The sequence below is a fragment of the Lytechinus pictus genome, chromosome 11, assembly GCF_037042905.1.
Source record: "Lytechinus pictus isolate F3 Inbred chromosome 11, Lp3.0, whole genome shotgun sequence".
In the NCBI taxonomy this organism is placed as follows: Eukaryota; Metazoa; Echinodermata; class Echinoidea; order Temnopleuroida; family Toxopneustidae; genus Lytechinus; species Lytechinus pictus.
The window spans coordinates 7,354,895-7,370,754 of NC_087255.1; the positions used below are offsets into that span (position 1 = coordinate 7,354,895).

General features: G+C 39.5%; 1 protein-coding gene across 1 annotated transcript; it reads left to right on the forward strand.

The window, feature by feature from the left end:
* Positions 1-1,291: 1,291 nt before the first annotated feature.
* Positions 1,292-15,622, forward strand: LOC129271346 (deleted in malignant brain tumors 1 protein-like). Its single transcript, XM_064106588.1, has 9 exons — positions 1,292-1,346; positions 2,924-3,247; positions 5,360-5,536; positions 8,038-8,370; positions 9,567-9,902; positions 10,269-10,601; positions 12,989-13,215; positions 13,882-13,997; positions 15,580-15,622. Exons 1-9 carry the CDS (start codon positions 1,292-1,294, stop codon positions 15,620-15,622), a joined length of 1,944 nt encoding a protein of 647 aa, XP_063962658.1.
* The last annotated feature ends 238 nt before the right edge of the window (positions 15,623-15,860 follow it).

A 15,860-nucleotide genomic window follows, 5' to 3' on the forward strand; every position in this document is an offset into this window, starting at 1 on the left:
ATGTCCGACGCCGTAGACTGGTAGACTCCTTGACAAAGATGAGCGTCAATGGGACCTGCGCTCCAATACACACGCGGGTAATCAGCCCGAAGTTCTCTAGGGCTAGGCCATTCTCTACTGGCAGTGATAGGTATGCCACAATTTTGGAGCAGTAACCGGATATCACCCGCCCAGATTATCACCAGAAGGCTGTGAAGCACTCGGTTACACACCATATTGAGACAACTGGCCCCCCAGTTTCTTCACGTCCTCGTCGTTTGGCTGCTGATCGCCCAGTCATTGCTCGTGCTGAGTTTGAACACATGCAAGAGTTGGGGATTATCAGACCATCTAGCAGCAACTGGGCATCTCCTCTCCAAATGGCGCCGAAACCTACGCCTGGTGACTGGAGGCCGTGTGGGGACTATCGCTCTCTGAACGCAAGGACGGTGGCCGACAGATACCCAGTCCCACACATCCAATGCTTTTCTGCATCATTGCATGGCAAGAAAGTCTTTTCGAAGTCTGTCAATTACTACTAAAGGCATCTCAAGCTTTAATGATAGGCCTACTTTGTTAATACTGAGGAACATTTTCAAAGTTTACCGGAAAAGCTTCAAATTATATTTTTCTTTCATGAGGACATAAAACAATATACTCCCTGGGTTATATTTAGTTTACTGCCCCAGGGGAATGAATACTTAGGAGAAAACCACAAATATATAATAATTAAGTACATGGCCCTATGGAAAAGTGTCACCTTGGACATGATTTTTTTTCAAGACTAGTGAAGAAATTTATTTTGTCTTAATCTTAATCTTTTGTTGCATATAATGTTCAACCAGCTGATTCATCAGGAGCTGTAGTGTAGGGAGCTTGCACGCAAAAAAGGGCTGCTGCATTGTTAGGAGCTTGCACACTATTATTTTTGCTTAATTATTCTCCTTTCTGCTACACTGCAAAGAGCTGACACAAAATGAGGTCGCTGCATTGTTAGGTAATAGTTCACGGTAATTTTGTTTTCGCCCCCCCCCCCCAGAAAAGGAATGCAATTAAATTGTTTTCTGTTGCTTGGCGATAGGGACAAGCAGTGATATTATTGGTTAGAAACTGAAGTGTGTGTTGGAGTGAGCATTTGGAGCAAGATACCCTGGGCAGAACATATTTTAACCTTGGTTTGGGAAGGTTAGGTTTTCACCTTTTCCTGTGTGAGAGATGTTGCTGAGGTGTCTTGAGTGTTGAGACCGGTGTGACGAGGGTTTAAAGATTCAACACTAGCATCTTCAGGCTGGCTAATCCTAGAATCCTTCACATGACTGCCACACACACCATGATCAGCAACAAGGACCGGAATTACCAAGATATCCGTAAGTTTTGTAATGTTGTATTTTTTGTATTTTTGTTTAAAAAAAAAAGAAACCACTTAATAGCTTACATGGTATCTTAGATGTTATAATATTATATAATTTTTATTTTAAAACACAAGAGGAATAGTGTTTGTTTTTTTATAGGAATTGTCCATTGGCATTGGAGTATATGAATATATATATTATATGTCTCCTTTAAAATCTTTTTGGAAGAAATCTGTTTAATGGAAGGATTGTAATTTAATGTTGATTTAATAATATACAGTAATGGTGAGCATCCAAATTCATGATCAATCATGAAGTTTTTATTGAAGAATGTTATCATTTGTGCAAGGTAGTTATAGTTAATATAATTGTTGCATGATTATGGAAGGGAACTTTTTCTAGAAAACTATTTGTTATTTCTTTAAAACAGTCGCAGTTTTGGTCTACCGTTTAGCTGGGCTAAGAGAGTACTATCCTTGTCAAGAGATACAACACGGGCTCTGGGCCTGATGACACTACATAATTCCAATTTAACTGGGTCTTCGACGGACTCGCCGTCAACATTCAACACTTCTGAGTGAATGGTATTGAGGAACTACGCTGTGTTCCTGGTGATTGTCTTCATACACCCCAATTGTCGGCTCAAGAGAACTTTCGTTCGCCAGTATAGACAGTGGTATTGTCACCCGCTTTAATCGAAGAAAGTATGACTTAACCATAATATTTGAAATCATAAAGTATATACCGGAACTCAGTTTCTTATAACAAGAAACCGAACTTTAATTATCAAATTGCTGAAAGTGTCATTATTATATGCTAAAGTTATAGGTTTTCATATTAGATTTCTTATAACATGTATAATTTATTATATTTATGTTCCTGTCCTAAATTTATTATGCAAAAGGAACTCCATATGCCTTTTCCAAATTGAATGTAATTATTCATCTGGTCATTGTATGCTGATTTAGGATATCAGAATATTGAATTAAACAGTTGAACTACAAACGTCAAAAAGTATTTATTGTTTCTTATGTTATTGGTAACCGTTTTATTCAAGTTAATTACAAGTTAATTGAATTAAAATTTTAAACAAGCAACAAACAAGTGACTGAAAGTTGTCCTTGCCCCTTGTCATATTCTACTTACCCAGTTGCCAATTTGAAATCAAGGGATCTCAATTTTAAAGCAGCAATAACTTTCTCATCGCTTGTCCGATTTCTTTCAAATTTTTACCAGTCTGTTTTCTTTATTTTTCTCCTTTCCAACAGAACATTTATTGAGCAAGGCTGTGTTCCCCTTTAACCGTTGTTACTAAATCTTATTGTTCTTCATGAATGAATGAATGCGATATGAGCCAGTTTCCACCGAATAGGCACGATTTCATCCACCCATCATATTATTACATTGCTTTGTATGATATCATTTATATGTTTTCCCTCCTCCCCTGCAATTATTTACCCGCCCCTAATCAATTCAAGATATTTTACCCCGTTTTTAAAATTCGTTTACACCAAAACATAAAAATAACACCAAATTCCAATTCACGACTAACATATTGCTCTTAATTCTTCTTTGTTGGTAATCTGTTCTAGTCCAACTCAATAATATCAGTCTTCGATTGACTAATGGCACTGGCCCTCATGAGGGTCGAGTTGAAATCTCCTACCTTGACCGGTGGAACGGACTATGTGGGAAGAAAGCGGATCGAACCAGAAGCGACCTTCTTTGTCGAAGTGTGGGCTATGATCGGGTGTTTGCGGTGTTGCAGCATGGGGCATTTGGGGAACCTCCAAACCTATACTTCGACCGCATCTTCTGTCAATCTGATGATATCTTTGAGGCATGTCGTCTTAACCTCTATAAGCTCAATTACTGCGCAGGTGGTTTTGGCGGTACTTCAATCTCATGTGACAGTCGTAAGTAGTGGTATATATACTTTTGCACCTGGATAATCAGGATTTATTTTTATTTGTATCCTTTATTATCATTGTATTATTATTTCATCTTATTTTATTTATACATTTTTTATGAAGGGGGGGGGGTTGAAAAAACGTGATTACATTGCAAACATAGCAGGAAGAGTAAGGTAAGGTCTTTAAAGGTCAAGTCCATCCCAGAAAATTGTTGATATAAATCAATAGAGAACAATCAAACAAGCATTACGCTGAAAATTTCATCAAAATCGGATGTAAAATAAGTAGGTTGCGACAATTTAAAGTTTCGCTTATTTGTCACAAAGCGGTTATATGCGTAACACATTGATATGCAAATGAGAGAGTCGATAATGTCTCTCACTCACTATTTCTTTTGTTTGTTATCGTTTGAATTTTAATATTTCAATTCTTACAGATTCGAAAATAAGGACCAACACTGCAAAACAATAAAGTGTTTAAATAATGGTAATTCCATATGTTCAGAGACGAATATAAAAAAAATTCACATGACTATGACAATTTCATACAATAAAGCACAAAAGAAATAGTGAGTGGGTGACGTCATCAGTCTGCTCATTTGCATCCCGACTAGGATGTGCATATATATAACTGTTTTGTGAAATTGAGAGAAACTTTAAAATGTCATAACTTTCTTATTTTACATCCGATTTTGATGACATTTTCAGTGTAATGCTTGTTGGATTTTTCTCCTTTTATTCAAATCAACTTTTTATTGGGGTGGACTCGTCCTTTAAAGGCGTTGTGATAACGGCGTCAAAACGGGACATCGACGAGGCACAAATTCGTTCCAGCTGGACGTCGCTCTTAATACTAGACCCTGTAATTCTTGCTACGAATTGGCAAGCCTACAAAGCGGGCACGACTGGGGGAAATAAACGTTTTGCCCGGAGCCAGCGAAAAATATTTTGCAGTACTTTAGTACGACTGGAAAAAACGTGGCTACTCTCACTTTCTTACGCCTTACTGGCAGACCCATTCTTGTGCTCTGTTATTCTTAGATTTTTGACTGGTTTAGGCAAATCCGTTAGTTCTCATCTTGTATCATTCTATTTGTTGAAACATCTGGATGCCACTGGACTGTTTTGGGCTCGTTTTCTAATTGCTTCATGGTGCTTTTTCTTCATAAAGTTTTTTAGTTATTGTCTCCTCTACCTACAGTCCACAGTGTAGCTATATTGGGAGGAAGCATATAAGTCTCACACATGGACATTGACTTCATTCACCTTGCTTATCCAAATGATGAATAGGATTAATCTATAGTTGATCTCATCATGACTCTATACACAATGGACTTTAGCAGATTAGCAAGCATTGTTCTGATCTTGGCTTGGACCTTATGTATGGAACAACGACTCTTGAGCTCTAACCAAATGACAATGGAAAAGGATGGACATGGCCTCGGAACTTTCTTCTTAGTCTCGACCCAGAAAGAGAGAGTTTGGCTCAACTACTCGTTGCAACTGATGGCGACAAATTCTGCATCTGGACTCTCAAACGAAGAAATGGGACTCGTCTCAGAGTGCATCGTGGAAAACGAGAAGAAGAAAGTTAAAGCACAAGCAAATAAACGTTATCGTAGGGCATCTGGAATCATGTTCATATTCCGGTCAGTATGGTGCGAATCGTGAAAACCTGGTTGATGTACGCAGCATTGGCAAGAATGCACTTTGTGTACTCCTAAATGCTCAATCAGTATGCAACAAGACACAAGACATTGAATCATTCATCATTGAAAAGAATATAGATGTCTCGGCTCTCACAGAGACTTGACTAAACGAGGGGGATGATGCTACTCCTCAGGAATTTCTTTCAAATGGATATATCTCAGTCCCAAGGAAAGGAAGGGGCGGTGGAATTGGTCTTATAGCACAAAATCAAATCCAGATTTTACCATGCCCTATTGATCATTTCAGGAGTTTCGAATGGGCCAAGTTCCGATTGAACATGGGAAATAAATGCCTAATACTAGTCATAGTATACAGACCACCTCCATCTAATCAAATGGTCTTACATGTCAAATGTTTCTTCCTGAATTTATGCCTATTCTTGACGAGCTATCAATAATTAATGAAGACTTCGTCCTCATGGGCGATTTTAACATTCATATGGATGCTCCAGATAATCCAGAGACAGTGAACTTCTTAAATGGACTCAATGACAGCAGCTTCACGCAACACACCAGCCAGCCAACACATATGGCAGGACATGTCATCGACCTCATCATCACAAGATCCCAGTGTGAAACGGCCAGTAAAGTGAAAGTTGGGGAATTTTATCAGACTATGCAGCCGTTCACTTTCTCTGTAAACTCAACAAGCAAACGCAGCGCGTCGTGGTTAAGAGATATAAAAAACTTCGGTCGATTGATCTGCCGTCTATCTTGGAGGTTGTTGAGACATTGTTGAGTCGGGGATACTACATTAACTTAAACGTCGACCAACAAGCAGAGCTCCTCCACACTGCAATGAAGGACATGGTAGATGTCCATTCTCCAAATTAATAGACAATGAAAATTGTTAACTGCGAGCAAATGCCTTTGTATACTACTTCTGACAAACGAAAATAGAAACAGTGCAATAAGGAGGTTGAAAGACGCTGGAGGAAGTCTCGACAGTCAATCGGCAAAGTTTCATCAGTGAGCATAACCTCCTTAGAAAAATAATGTCTTGTGCCAAGAAAGATTACATCAAGCAGAATTTGATGATTGCAATAGTGATCAGAGGCAACTTTTTCGACTTGTAGATAATCTTCTTGGCAGGTCGAAATCCATTGCATTGCCCTCGGATTTAACAGATATTGGAAAGCGTTTCAGTGTCTTTTTCCAAAAGAAAGGTTCGCAATAAGACAACCAATGATTGGACTGGCTTCCTCTACCAGGATGTCTGAAACACCTCCTGAGCATCAATGGACAGATTTCAGCTAGTTTCAAGTGCCGAAATAGTAAAGATCATCAAATCATCACAAAGCAAATATTGCGCTCTCGATCCAGTACCTACATGGATGGTGAAGAAAGCGCCAAATATGTTTACAGAGATGATATTGACTTTAATAGATTCTTCCTTGTTATCTGCTACAGTGCCAGAATGCTTCAGGGTTACTCTTGTTTTTTCCAATTCTGAAGAAGAGTACCATTGATCCTGACTGTCTAATCAACTATAGACACATCTCTCATCTATAATTTGTCTCAAATGTTCTAGAGAAAGTTGTAGCTCATCGCCTCTGTACTTTCTTGGAAGACAGTTGTCTATTTGAAGACCTTGGGTCAGCCTACAAGCCTGGCCACAGTGTTGAAACTGCCTTAATCAAAGTGACAAATTATATTTTAACAGCTGTAGACAAAAAGCAGATGGTCTTTTTGTCCTGATCGATCTTTCAGCAGCGTTTGACACTCGATCACGAGTTACTTCTGAGAAGGATTGCTGACCGCTTTGGAATAACTGGTGATGTTATTAAATGGTTTCAGTCATATCTGCAGGCGAGATCACAACAGGTAGCAGTTGTGGATACCACATCCGAGAAATACATCATAGATTGTCTGATTGTGGTGTGCCGCAGCGATCTGTGCTAGGACCGATGTTGTTTACTATGTACACATCCGCTCTTGGAGACATTGCGCGGCATCACGACATGAAGTACCAAAGACCTGAAGTACCATCTCTACGCAGACGACACTCAACTTTATGTGGCTTTCAATCAAGGTCTTGACCAAAATAATGCATACCTTCGTATTCACAACTGTGTAAAGGATATGCAGACATGGATGGAGAGAAATTTACTGAAACTGAACAAGGAGAAAACAAATCTTCTCCTCATTGGTTCACGCCACCAGCACTCCACTTTCGACCTGCAAGATCTTACAATAAATGGAGATGTTCTGCCTGTTTCTAATACTGTTCGAGACTTGGGTGTAATTTTTGACAAACTTTGAACATGGATGCACATATTTCGTCTTCCTGCAAAAGTGTTTTCTATCACTTGCGAGACATAGCGAAGATTCGCAGATTCCTCTCTGAACCAGATGCTGCAAAAGTCATCCATGCCCGTGTCACGACGCGAGTGGACTGTTGTAATGCCCTGCTTGCTGGTCTACCACATTCTTTGGCCTCAAGACTACAAAGAATACTCAACAACGCTGCCCGAGTTCTTAAAGGAGTGGGCAAATACGATCATATTACTCAACCCTAAAAGAACCCCACTGGCTTCATGTTTCGAGAATAATTGAATACAAGATCCTGACATTAGTGTTCAAAGCTCTTCATGACCATGATGACGCAGCACCTACTCACATCAATGATCTTCTTGCCGTGAAGCAAGGCCACTATTCTTTACGATCTTCCACATCTACCACCCTCGTGAATCCTCGTAGCCGAACCAAGCATTGTGGAGATCGGGCTTTTAGCTATGTGCTCCCAGTTATGTGGAATAGACTACCAAGTACTATCAGGAATATGAACACTCTTAAGACATTCCAATCAAGTGTCAAATATTACCTATTTTCACAATCATATAGTGAAGTCCATGTCTTATGTTTGATGCTTTTAATTGTGAATATTTCCAATGTTTTTGTTTATTTAATATGTAGCGCCTTGAGTAATGATTTATTAGAAGGTACGCATTAGAAATACTTATTATTATTATTATTATTATCATTATTATTATTATTATTATATTTTAGCAGGGTTATCGTTGACTGAATTGAGCAGAGAACGTGGCATATTCTGATTTTGGTTTCATTTCTTTCTTTTTTTCAGATCAGGATGTAGATATTAATCTAACCGGCGGTGGTGGGGATTACGAAGGTCGTGTTGAAGTATTCTTCGATCGAACTTGGGGAAAGATATGCGGCAATAGCCAGTGGACCTTCAATTCTGCTGACGTCGTGTGCAGACACAATGGCTATGACCATGCTTTCATCATCTACTATGACGGCACTTTCAGTAAAGACAACATGACGACGGTGCAGTTTGATGAAGTTGACTGCGAAGGTTCAGAAACAAACCTGACATCATGCACAGCTTATAGATACAATGTAGGGTTTTGTAGAGACACCCCTCGAGAAGCAGCTGGCCTGACCTGCACTTCGGGTTAGTAAACAACTTCTGAAATCAATGTTCTTCCTACACTGGAATAACCGTCGTTTCTGGGGATTTATATAACAATTTTTTGACATTTTACTAATAATCCTCATTCACCGACGGTAGTACGTTAGTGCGAGCCCGCATGTGTAACCATTTCTACCTATTCGGGCTTAATAGTGTTTTGTCTAGATTTTTTTTTAGGTCTAAATTACATTATATTATCTTGAACGATGGCCCACTATTTTCGTTAGACTGCAATCTTTCTTTTGATAAAACGAAATATTAAATAGAAGATCGAAAATAAATCTTAGCGATGAGTAATTTTTCACTTTTTTTTTGCCGGAAAGGAAAAACTGACAGACGTGTGTTGCTGCCCTCTACGTTCGTTGAATTAGGCTTTTATCAAGGCTTTCCGATTATAATTTTCGATATGCGAGCGACAAGTTCCGAACGCACGCACAATTAGCAATATAAATAGAAGCGCAACGCAGTGGCACGAATCGCGATATACAGCGACTGGTAAAGACGTCTGTAAGGATGATGACGTCATTCAAGATTGCAATTTACGATGACCAACGAAAGGTTCGAGGATGACTATGTTTTGATCATTTGATGGGAATTAGCGGTAACTGCGGTCTAAAGTACGAAATTCCTTAATTTTATATATTTACTTGTCAAGTTAGATGTATTTTTTTGTTAATGTGATATTTTATGCACAAAACGATCCGAAAGTCTGGTTTTCGCCGAATGTTAGATCTAACTTTACTGCTAATACGTTGGCTTTACGTACGGGCCTCCATTGATTTCAATCTATGTATTGGTGAGAGAAGCCAACGCAGTTCAGCGGAACAACCAAATACAGAGACTGGAGCTTTTGGTCTATGTTCTTCTTCATTTATTTCTTAAATTATCAATTAATATCTGCAGCCTCAAAATTGTCTGATTGTTGTGACGATATTTTATTTTCAGCTTTCATGGATAACATTGTGATTTACAGAAGTAGAATGCTCAGCATGTATGTATACTCTCCTGTACATTTTTCATTCACACAATTTCTTACTTCTCCACACTGTGATTAGCGCTATTGTGTATAATTATGATTAAAATTGATACTTATTTTCATCTGATAACTCCTGAAATAAAAGCAGTCGAAAAGTAGTCTGTCCCGGAATAATTCGTAACGCAAAATGGTTCTTTATCAGAATCAGCGTCAGAAGTCGACATCAGGCTGGCCGGAGGTCAAGGTACCCATGAAGGTCAAATGGAGTTCCTCGTGGATCGTGTCTGGCGAAAACTCTGCGGTAAGGAAACTACTTTTCAGGAGGCTGACGTCTTCTGCCAATCACTTGGGTATGAACGGTCATTCGCTCTTGTCCAGGACGGCAGTGCTTTTTCCAGCAGTGACGACAGAGACCCATTCTTTGACTATTTGGATTGTACTGGGTCAGAAGACAAAGTTACTAGCTGTAGAATGTTGCGTTCTAAAGAAGGGACGTGTAGTTCTCTGTATGGTGCAGCAGCAATATCTTGTGAGACAGGTTTGTGGAACACCCTTACCATGCTTACGTACTAGATCCTTATAACATTGAATGAATATGATAATCTCGAAGGAAAATGTCTATACAATACATTTTAATTCCAGTAGCTCATTTGGAAGTAATTGATAGAGTACATTGTTATTGTTTTTAGTCTACCTATTTCTTCATGGCCAATTCTTGTACAACCTAGGTAAAGACGACCTTACATTGTTCCTATAAATAATAATTATGTACAAACCAAACTGTGACGTAAAGTTATGCCAATTACTCTTACAGAAACGCATAAGACACACTGAATATAACATTTATAAAGGAATTCAAGAAATTTGATTTCATCGCCATTGAGTTAGTATTTTCCCCCTCTAGATGATCCAGTCAACATTCGCCTCGTTGGTGATCAGGAATCTTACGAAGGTCGCGTTGAAATCTTTTACGATGGATCCTGGGGTTCGATCTGTGCTTCGAAACCTTGGAACATTTCCACGTCTGCTCTTGTTTGTAGCTTGCTCGGATACCATGATAAAAATTACGTCACCTTCTTCGACGACGATCGCTATGGCGACCTGACCGATCCTGTCCGTTTCGACGAATTAGACTGTAAAGGTGTCAAAACCGCCAGTTCGATCAAGTCATGTCAGCTTCGTAAGTTCAGTGCTGGTTATTGTAGAAGTGGTTACGCCAGTGTTCAATGTGACCGAGGTAAGTATTGTCAATACCAATGGAAACTGTCAATATTATTTATGTAATTTATGTAATGTATTTGCAAGACCTACTGTTAAGTACTTCCCCGGTAAAAGTCAATTTATACTGGATGGTTCATCCAAAAACAAAACTTTTAAAAATGCTAGTTGACGAATTGTTAGCTATATGAATGATCTTTTTCAAATTCGTAATGGGACAAACCATCACTTGCAAAGCGATCTAGTATGGTTGCCATTCACAAGAAATTGAAGAAAAAAAACCATGTGAATTATTCAAGTTAACATATTCGTTTATTTAAAAAATTATAAAAGTATTGTGGGTCGGCTTAACAATTAACAAATTTTTTAACCGACCAGCTTGCACGCAAGTATTTTATGTGGGGATTACCAGTGCTACACGCAGGGGAATATGCGCAAAAAATAGGGACAAAAGGTGCGAAATCATAGAATGTAACGAACTTTAACAAACCCTCAAGTTAAAGCAGTAGTTCGCACCTGCATGTTCGAGAGGAATGCAAAATTACAAGTTTTAAGAACAAATCATCGAAGTCGTCGATGAGACTCGATAGCTTAGTCGGTTGAGCGGGTGGTTCGGATTCCGGTGACCCGGGTTCGATTCCCACATAGAGGCTGTTCACACCGCAAGGGGGGACCGTGGGCGGACCGTGGATCGCGCTATCGTAGCGCGATCCACGGTCCGCCCATTGGCATTCGCCGGATTCACACCGCAGTGAGATAGCGCGGTCTATCGTAGCACCCCCTTTTTTGAGAGGTCCTGTTGCCATGACGCATTACTTACTATATTTCTATTTTCACGATGTTCCGACGCGTTTTACTCCATAAAATTAGGAGTGTTGAGTTGTACCGATTCAGATTCAGATCGCACCAAAATAGAATGAGTATAAAATTCCCCGCGTGTAGATGACTTCCGGCGTGCTATCGTAGCTCGGGTTCACACCGGCAGAGATAGCGCGATCTAGCGCGCGCTAGACCGCGCTATCTCTCGTGGACCACCCCCAAGAGGTGCTCCAGTGGCACGCCGTTTTGGCTCGCCGTGGCTCGCTGTTGGGCGGACCGAAACGACGTTGTACCTTCCACACCGCAGAGATAGCGCGATCTAGCGCGCGCTAGATCGCGCTATCTCTGCCGGTCTGAACAGGCTCTTGGTGAGCTAGTGCCCCATGTTAAGGCATTAATCATCATTACCAGGTGCCTCGGAGAGGACCTTAAGCTGTCGGTCCCCTGTTTGCTTGCTGACAAGCATTCATGCTTTCTTAGCAATTAGGTTAAAAAATATATATAAATATATCACCACCACATCTAAGATTCATCCAGTGTAGCTAGAGGTGGAAATAGTAACACATCCTCAACGCGGACGGCCAATTTAAGGTTCGTTTGCCAAATTCAGGCTGCTACCACAGTTGCAGCGGCATTACCGATATAAGCGAGTTTTCCCACTCCCACGCAGAACGAATTAATGAAAAAAAAACACATTAAATGTATTGACAATGGAAGTCAAATTAAAATGGATAGCTGAGAGGTCTTTGTCGAAAATTGGTGAGCCGGGACAACAGATCGTCCTAAATTGAAAAATTGCAAATTTGTAGTTTATTGGGTCCAGGACGAAACTGCTGTTTTGATTCACCAATTTTCGACAAAGACTTCTGGGTTGTTCATTGTTATGAAGTACAGTTGATAATACACTCTCTATGTTTCTGAAAGCCCTCTGCCTCGCGGTGCGGAAACTCCCTTTTGAACTGAGATCTACAACCGGCCTTGGCGAGAATAAAGCCAGTCGATGGTAATCATGACCGCGAGAGTGTTCGTGTGGGAGCGAAAGTTTTCCCTTGTGCTGATGTCGCACAGTTTTACGTAAGGCCGCGTTGTCCGTATTTGCGAAACCGTTTATAAACGAGAGTTAATCGAATACACAGACATAGCTTGCCATCGCACCCCTGTCGGTGTATGCCGCTGAGCAAAACACGCTAATATTTCCACATCTCATCCAAGAATCATAATATGTATCATAAATAAAACTGAACAAATTTTGTTCAGTTGTATTTCTAACGAAGACGCTGAGCGTCAATAACGCTGATCTTCATTACGGCTCCATATACATTTAATAATGAAATAGATACATATCATTTAAACGCCAAAAGAACAGTTATGAGTAACTTGCTGAAGGTACACGGATTTGCAAGAAATATAAAACGTTACCCTTCGACATTGGAACACAGTATCAATAGGGCGACGTAATCTCACGTGTATATACGTACAAATCGGATTATTCAAGCCTCTGTTTCATGGGTTCAATGCTTCTTTGGATCCGCTCATTGCATCTGAATTAGCAGGGACTTTCATATTAATCTTATATTCACATTTTAGCTTCGACCAAATCCGTGCCAACATCCATCCAGACCACCCAGGCTGCATGGGCTGTGGCTACATCCCTTCGACAACAGGCGCAGACATACCCAACTACGACACCATTTATTGACGCGTTTGAAGACAGTTCACCTGACTTTGATGGCACCGATCGACAATCCACTACTCTGACTACTATGATAGATGACGTGATCAATTCTACTTCTAATAATCGATCTTTTAATCGGGTAAATAATATAATGTGACTGCTCATACTGACTCCATGCATTGCTCGTTCCCATTTGTGTTTCTTTTCTTCTGTTGTATTCTCAATAGACTATACTATAGAAATAAATAAAACATTTCCGTTTCATTTCTTATGAATCAAATGTCTCTAAGCTTATTGCCATGAATTCATCGTATATTCATGATATTGGGTTCATAATGAGAATCGTACATTTTGAAGAATGAATTAAGCCATTGAAGTTTGATTAACGTGCTTGCCGATTAAACGATTGATAACAACGTTTAATTTTGCTACTTTATTTCGTATTGAACATAATCAAACATAAACCATGAAGTCCGTGCACGATCAATCATAGCCAAACTAACTGGTAAAGCTTTGGAAGTAAGACCTACTTTACAGTTCAGGGCCTGTTGTATAAAAGTTACTTTTATGGTAATTTAACTTTTCCATCCAATGGTAACTTGCCTGAAGTCCTTGATTCTGATTGCATGCTTGATTGCAGTTACCACTGGATGGCAAAGATAATATACTAGTAACTTTTATGCAACGGGGTCCTGATTCATATTCAAATTTGTATCAATACATTTCCAACAGAAAAATAATACAAAATCAGATCGAGGTCGGTTTTTATGGCGTAATGCTGTTTTTATCAATCCTTTCCTTCCAGAATATGAGTGAAATATGTATTTTGCCGAGTCCTAACCAGAATATGTTACTTTACATTGGGTATGCAGTAACCATCGCCTGTATCTCGCTTACCTTACTGATATACGTGATCATTCGGTAAGTCTAATGTGACACCCGACTCCAAGTTCTATATTTCCTTTTTTTTTATATGTCATAGCAAAATGATTTCATGATCGGATATCCTGTAGCATTGTTCTTACTGAGACAATGTTGAAAGAAATGCAGAAGTTTTCAGTACTCCTATTTTCGATCCATGATTTGGTCTCGTCAAATATTCAGAGATTCGAGCCTCTCACAATAATGCCGAAACGCCGGTTTTCAGGAATGATGTGGACATTGATCGGGTTCTTTTCTGTTAAAAGTTTATCCCGAAATTGATGAGCGCCAATTTAGTTATCTTGTCTTCCGCATCTTGGATAGGCCGCGCTGGATGTTCCAAAGCTACCGTCCAAAATGTCAAGAATAATTGTTAGGAAGTTTCTAATCATTCATTAAAAAAAATATCAAAAGCAACATTCATTTCCTGATCCATTTTCTTGCTACCAGGATAAGTTTCTTGAAAATGCACTAAGCGTTGAAAACGGCCAACCCTCGTCATGGAACATACGTCCATGCTCGGACTAAAGCCAGAGTAGTAATATTAGTGAGTTCTTGAATATGATGGTGGTCTTCAAATCTCTCCAAATAAATGCCTATCAAAATTAGTTGTAGGCCTAGTAGTAGTAGTAGTAGTAGTAGTAGCAGAAGTATTGTTGTTCTGGTTACCATAGCAAACTCAGACGGAAATTACTTGGCCTGATCGTGATTGGAGAGTGCGTCTCCTTAATCTGCTTCCATGTCTTCTTCCTGTGCGTCCTCACGGTTGACCGTTGGACAAGTAGCCCGGAAACGGAAGTTCTGCTGTGCATGGCTTTATTGGCTGGTTTACAGTACTCAATCTTGTCATCTGCTAGCTTCATTACCATGCATGGTATAAGCTTGTACCTAGCTTTCGTGAAACACCTTCGAATCGATTCTCTATCATACCTACGTAAAGGCACATTGTGGACACAAGGTACAGTCAAGTCAATTGGTTTTGACAGATTTTTTTTTTCACTGAGTAAAGTTTGACCCATCATGTCCAACCTTCCCCTAACATACAGTATTGCATAATGAAGTGTTTGGCGTTGTATCGATGGTAGTTACAGTATAGTAACAGTAACAATCGAAGTCCCATTCACATTTAAACATGGATGCTCAAGGATCTACACGGCACTGACAGAATTATCCGGCGTCTATATGTGACTGGGTCTTAGTGCTAATTTACAATTTTTATACGATGAGACTCTTAAAAACACGTCAGATTTGAAGTGTTATAATTATTGTTGGCATTCCGAAGCCAATTGGGTCTTTTTTATCATTATGAATTATACAATATAAATAGAGATATTTCTTCATCAGTGTTTGGTATTCCACCAAGATACATTATAAGCACTCAAAGACAATTGCCAAAATTTAATTGGAGAAAAATACTTATGGTGAATTGATAGGGGATAGGCCAATCCCAGACCGACTGCAACTATTTCGTTATGACCAATGCCAGATCGTTGGCCGGCTTGGAAAAAGTTTCTTCAGTGTAACCAGGCACAGTCACAATTAAAACGTTTTTTTCTAATATTTCTTCAATTTCAAATTACAGGTTTGCCAGCCGCAGTAGTGGTTATGACATCGATAGGTGCTAAAGATACGTATCTTGCCACAGACAGGTGAGAATAATGTTAGGTTTAGTATACCTTCCCTATCTTCCGTTTTGTTTTATTTTTTCAAATGCAGATTAGAGACTTTAGTTCGACGACGCACCACGTACTCAAGAACATACACAAACTATTGTCAAATGCTCTTCATGACAAGGAACAACTGAGAAGTCTTTGTCGGAAATTGGTGAATCAAACACCAGTTTCGTTTTGGGCTCTAGCCAAC